This window comes from Lepisma saccharinum, chromosome 20 (genome assembly GCF_977018435.1).
Source record: "Lepisma saccharinum chromosome 20, izLepSacc3.1, whole genome shotgun sequence".
Taxonomy (NCBI): Eukaryota; Metazoa; Arthropoda; class Insecta; order Zygentoma; family Lepismatidae; genus Lepisma; species Lepisma saccharinum.
In genome coordinates this window covers 12,220,166-12,226,489 of record NC_139248.1, presented here as the reverse complement: position 1 = coordinate 12,226,489, position 6,324 = coordinate 12,220,166, and the positions used below count along the sequence as shown (strand labels likewise).

Below are 6,324 nucleotides of genomic sequence, written 5' to 3'. Positions count from 1 at the left end.
TATCACGTCCAAAAGTAAGATAGGCCCTTCTTAGGACCAAAATTCTGACGGCCCTTCTTAGGACCAAAAAAGATGTCGGCCCTTCTAAGGACCACAACACTCAGTTCGTAACTGAACTGCCATCACAGACCGAACCTCGAGCGACAGTTGCAGAGGTAACAGAAACCAATTCACCGCACTACGCCATTACTACAACTATGAAACAGACGGGAGTCAAGGAAACGGTACTTCTACAGAAAACTTCAAGAAATTTAAACTTCAACTTCAACTTCACGTCCATGGTTGATTATACAGAAATGGAATTATTTAGTATATTCCAAGATATTAAATTTCTTCTTTAATGCAGTAATCACTTCATATAATTATTTTACAAGCTCTTTTAGAGGTATCAAAATTATTATTTTCGGTAGCTTCATATTGATTGATTTTTATTACTTCAAAAATATTTTAAAAAATTAAGTTTTTTTTCATTCAAATATATATTTCTTAGCATAATTTCGACAATTTGATTACAAATTTTATTCCTAAATAATCACGAGTCTGATCTTTCCATACTTATCCTGTAAACAGTGAAATAAGGAATGACGAACAAGGAACGTAAACACTTCCGGTGCGCAACAGCCAATAAGAGAGCGTTATATACCTCTGATTCTGCAGCACTTTTGGGTTTGTAAATACGCCTTCGGCGAGGCCTCACCATGGGAAAGGGGATACAATACGTAAGAGGAAAGAGAAGGAAGGAAGAAGAGTATGGGTAGAGAAAGGAACTGGAGAGAAAGTGAGCAGGAAGATAGGTAAAAGTAGAGAGAAAGAGATGAGAGTGATGATCGGGATAGAAATAGTTATAGAAGACAAGAAAGGATGAAGGAAGGAGATATGGCTGAAAAGAATAAAAGATAATGCGAGAATTTGAACAGAAAAGGTGATAGAAGCAAGAAAGAAAACAAAGAGAAAAATACATAGCTGGAAAGAATAAGAGAAATGTATGAAGAAGCGGGAAATAATTAAACAAGAAGAATATAACAGAAAAAGAGAGGGAAGAAAAGATAAAAGATGAAAGAAAGAGAAGAAAAATTGAAATAAAAATAAGGAAAGATGGAAACATTGAATAGGAAGATAAGATAGGAAGAAACAAAGGAACAAAGAAAGAAAATAAGAATCTAGAAGAAAGAAGGAGAAATAATTCCATGACCACCGATGGAAGTGAGGACTATTCGTAAATGTTTCGTCCACCCCTGAGCCTACTCAACAGGAAATTCTCTGACAAACCCACTATTAATTAACTGAAGACTAAAATTGGTAAACGCTGTAAGTGCCACAATAATTCAAACACCGTTTTCCACGTTAAACTGTGAAATGTGCCATGCTTTATAATGTGGTAAACGTGAAATGTGCTGGTAGCCCTGTAAGTAGTTCAAAGAGCGTGTAAAGAGGCACTAGTGTGAACGTTCTTACGGGCTGATGTGCTGAACGATGCGATTTCCCAACACTTTCGCTTTTGGCACTTACAACGCTTACCACTTCTAGTCCTCAATTCATTATACTGAATAAAAGTGGAGGAAGGTGTGTGCTAAATTCTTTTTGATTTTTATACGACATTCCTGCATTGATCTTGACCATGAGTCAAACACAGGATTCGAACCAAGAACGCTAACCACTCCGCCACCCAGCAACCGTGTTATGAACCCGTGATATGATTACAAAACCATTTTGCCAACAACTAGTGGGCTATCCGAAGGACCATAATTATATATAAAAGTATTTCATTCATATATGCTCAGGTCCCCTCCGATGGCGTAGTAGTAACGTCGTTGCCTTATAATCAAAGGGTTTTGGGTTCGATACCCGGTTGTTCGGATCCCACTTTAAACTATAGGTCTAGTCACGATTTACCTATCCGTGCACAAAGTGAACTTAAAACTTTAATTCAATATTATCTCAGGTTCTCAGAGAGGATAAAAAGTTGGAAATAATCACTTACGTCAATGCTGAAATTGTCATTACAAGAACGAAGCCTTTAAGAAGAGCTAAGTATCAAAGTTGAAAAAAGCACCGGTTAACATTTCTGCTATAAAGGTTAAGGCTGCAAGGGGAAGCGGGGGGGGGGTTACAATCCAATAAGCCTTTAAAGTTACAAATACAGAATAGAGATCACTATTGGTACGATTACAGTCACCATAAGTGGCATTTTAAATGAGTATTGATATACCGGAAATCAAGTATTTATATATTCACACTTTTCATGGATAAGGAATCATGACAACTTCCAACATTTTCGCGGCACCTTCCTAAATTTTCGCGAATTTAATCATGTGCTAAATTTATCGTTGTATCTCCCTAATACTGACCGTACCGAGATGCCACCTCGGTGGCTGAACGCGTTGAGAAGTTGACTCGTGTTCTCGCTAGTTAGGATTACAGGTTAGAGTTCTGGAATGAGCACCCCTTCATCAATTTCATGTCATCACCATTCATCTTCATTGTCACGATTAGCCATAAGGTGGTAATAAAACAACGTACAATAAGAAATTTAAAAAAAATACAGATTGAGAATTCTGGACCAGCACTCCTGCTTTTCTCTTGTTTACAAAGTTTTTCTTTTACAGTTTCCTGTAATCTTAACAATAATATTCACGAACTTACATGCTGACGTGGCTAACGTAATTCACTACGAAAGCTAAGGTTGGAAGTTCGAATAGTGGTCGAGGCATCGTGTCTGTTGTTTCGTCAATTCATCATTCATCTGTTTCGTCCCAATGGTGGAAAATTGACGTAAAAGTAAGAAATATATAAATAACAAGATTTACACGAATGTACACATTTGTTATTAATAAAAATATGTACGCGCATGATTGCAAATGCACGAATTTTCGTCTAAATATTGAATACAAAATTGTGCTAAAACAAAAGTGACCTAATTATGAAATGTATCTGCAAGCCTTGCATCTTCATCTTCAAGTAGTGCACAAAATTGGATCATATTATCATAGGCGTAACTTTGGGGGAGATGGGGGTGGAATCGAACGTTGGGCTTAACTTTGGGAGAATATTTTTTTTCTATCCAATACAAATAGCGTCCAGGACTATTTTGATAAATAACTGTTAAATAAAGGGCTCGAGGGTTAAACATTTTAAGTGACATTTTGGGTCATTATTGAGTTGCAAAATAAAAAAAATCCATTCTTCAATTTCAGCGTGTATTTGCCATGTCATGCAATTTACTTTGGTCTCATTGAAGCCTCCTGAAATTCCTAAACCCAACACGAAAACAATTTGTCTACAGTATAACTTCTAATAACCTTTCTCCTTAAGCAACTCAATAGCGACCAAATTCACACTTACTATGTTTTAGCCCCGAACCCTTCAAATCATAAAAAATAGTTATTACTTTGATTCCCGGGTCTGACGAGGTTAACAAAATTACAATTAACTTATAAATTGTAATACATTTACATTTTGGAGGGGACCAGTGCCCACTGGCCCCCGCCAATTTACGCCTATATATATAATGTTTAAGAATAAAGCAAGAATATATATTATATCTTGGCTTACCTGGTATTTTCGTCCTCTTGGAGGTCGGTTTGAAGCCTCAGGTCCATCACTGGAGAAGTTCGTAGAGGGCGTTGATGTAGCTTTGGGCCATCTGGAGTGTCTCGTATTTTGACAACTGACGATCGTTTCCCAATGATGGAAGGACTGATCGAAGACGATCGAATGCCGTGTTGAGATTCTGCATCCGCCTCCTTTCTCTCGCGTTCGCTGCCAATCTTCTCTTCTTCATCACCACCGGACTCACGAGCTTTGTCGACCGTCTTTTCAAACTGGAAGGCAACTTCTGCGATTTCGCGTCGCAGGAGGGCTTGTGGTCCGGGAGCTCGAACCCGCACCTCTCGCACAGTTCGTCGTACATGTCCTCATCGTCACCGAAAACGTCACTGTCGTTGGACAAGAGATCGTTGGGTATGGACTTCCGGTTGTCATTGTCGACGACACTGGCAACGTCCCTCTTGGGCTCCGGATGGACTTTGGACAGGTAGCGGTGGTAATGGGGCGGCAAGAGGGCGGTGTAGTGCTTGGACGGCTCGATGTCCGACATGGGACTCGGTGACCGGAAGCTGTCCGGACTGGGCGTGTGGCAACCGTCCGACAGGTTGTCCAGCGTCCGGTGGTGGCGGAGGGTGTCCGTTTTCGGGGTCGAACACAGCGACGACGGCGACGAGGGTGGGTACACTGGCGCCTGGTAGACGGTGGTCGGTTGCGAACCCGTGACCCCCGGTGCGTGCAGAGGAGGGGAGATCGAGTGGACACTGTCCGGGGAATCGCCGCACAGGTAGATGTACCTGAACATCTCAGCCATCGGTATCAGCAAGCTTCGAAGACCATATCACAACCTCAACAATGGGCTTCCGCTCTTCACACCTGTTGCGAGGTTCTTCCAACAATGCAGCGACAGCACAACTTTCTTCCTCGGGATCCCCCTTCCGACTAACCACGTCAAACTCTTCCGACCTGTTCATCAACATCCCCCACCACCTGACTTTTCATATATACCGGCGCCCTTGGCCAACAGCAACTTAAGGAGTTCCGACCAGCGCGTGCCGGCCGACCAATTAGAATCGACAACGGAAGTCACGTGTTCCAAGACGAACCTTCAGGTAATCCCACCGTCTGGGGGTCCTCGTTTTTTTCGTTCCATAATCATGTTTTTCCTTACCTGTTGTCTCGAGATGAATAGAGTACGGAACATGTGTTCCATGATTACCCTTACACGCTGGAGTTTTTGCTTCTGGAGTTGTGTCAGATGGCATGGTCCTGGAGCATCTTTTCTTTCATAAGCACGAGATGCGTTTTTGTTTTTCATTTTTTTTTACTTACCCCCTCTTCCCCGATCCCCACCTAAACTGCCACAAGGACTCGTGCGTGAGATGTTACAAAGACACAGAGCGAAATGTCCCATTCAAGCCCTCGAGTCACACAACCCCAAGTTCGCCATTTTCATCCGAAAAGCTAATCTTTTGTCAGCGTTCTTCGAAATCTAATCCTTTCTTACTTCAAGCGAAGTTTTTGGGAAATCCATGTCTTTTGTCGTCTAGTTTTCGGAAATCGTGTCTTTTGCATTGAGAATGGAGGTCAACCATCTTCTGTCTCAATGATGAACGCTTTCTTTGACTGCAAGTGACAGAGTAAGTGCCAAACGCTGCACAAAAAGGCTAATTAGGACTGGACCTACAGTTTAAAGTCGAATAGAATAGAATAGAATGGTCTTTATTTAAGCAGACATGTTTCGGCCTCGTGGGCCGTTCTTACAACCAAACCTTGTCAAAGATACAATAAATGAATAAAATCATAGACAAAAATCACATTAATATAGTGTGTACATAAACTCCTGACCCAATTTGAAAAAAATATTTGCAACAACCTATGAAATTTATCACCACCAGGAATACAAAATATTGTAGAGAATACATGAAAGTTTCTTTACAAGGCAATTTGGTTACAAATGCTCTATGTAGGAACCGTGGATGACCTGACAAATGTCTACACGCTAATCAAACTCCTATCAAACACGGCTTAACATATCCTCTGTAACTGTGTCTGTTGCTTGCTCAATTCTCCCCCTAAGTTCCACAACATCACGTGGGAGAGGAGGGACATAAACAAGGTTCTTCACATATCCCAATAAAAATCGCAGGGGGTGATATCGGGGGACCTAGGGGGCCACTTCATCACACACTGGTCACCGTTTCCTGCACGACCAATCCAGCGGTTGGGAAGCTCAGCGTTAATAAATGCCCGAACAGCAGGGTGAAAATGCGGAGGAGCTCCGTCTAACTGTAGCACATAGTTTTAGTATTCACAAAATCACAGTCTTTTTGTTGCAATGCACAGCAAAAATCAAATCACCTGTCTTTATCTTAGGGATATAAGTTTTGCATTAACTCGCCATGATGAATCTGGCACACTCTAGCGGCAGAAAATGGAACTACTGGAAACACCTGCAATACAAAGAAGAAAATCAACTTCACTGTTTAAAATAATCTACTTTGTTACTCTATAGTGCTAACATTTTGTCTACAATAAATTTTTCAATATGGGTCTGAAGTTTATGTACACACTGTACAATAAAGATTATACAATAATAAAATGATACATTGAATTGATAAGTATAAAATATAAGTAATAAGTCTTCAGTAGTTCATTGTGTGTGTGTGCGGGGGGGGGGGGGATGTGTTAGGTATGCATTGTGTGATGTGCAAGTGCAGGTGCAATTGTTTACATATGATGTCCCGGCTTACTCTGGAGCAAGCGAACGAAAACAAGTCT

The 6,324-nt window shown here is 41.0% G+C and overlaps 1 protein-coding gene across 1 annotated transcript; it reads right to left on the bottom strand.

The window, feature by feature from the left end:
* Positions 1 to 3,598: 3,598 nt before the first annotated feature.
* Positions 3,599 to 4,473, bottom strand: LOC146003527 (uncharacterized). The gene has a single exon (XM_083141818.1). The coding sequence runs from the start codon at positions 4,355 to 4,357 to the stop codon at positions 3,599 to 3,601; it is 759 nt and encodes a 252-aa protein (XP_082997944.1). The 5' UTR covers positions 4,358 to 4,473.
* Positions 4,474 to 6,324: the final 1,851 nt, after the last annotated feature.

Excerpts from the sequence above, each read along its gene's own strand:
- LOC146003527 (XM_083141818.1), bottom strand. The coding sequence starts at position 4,357 with ATGGCTGAGATGTTCAGGTACATCTACCTGTGCGGCGATTCCCCGGAC.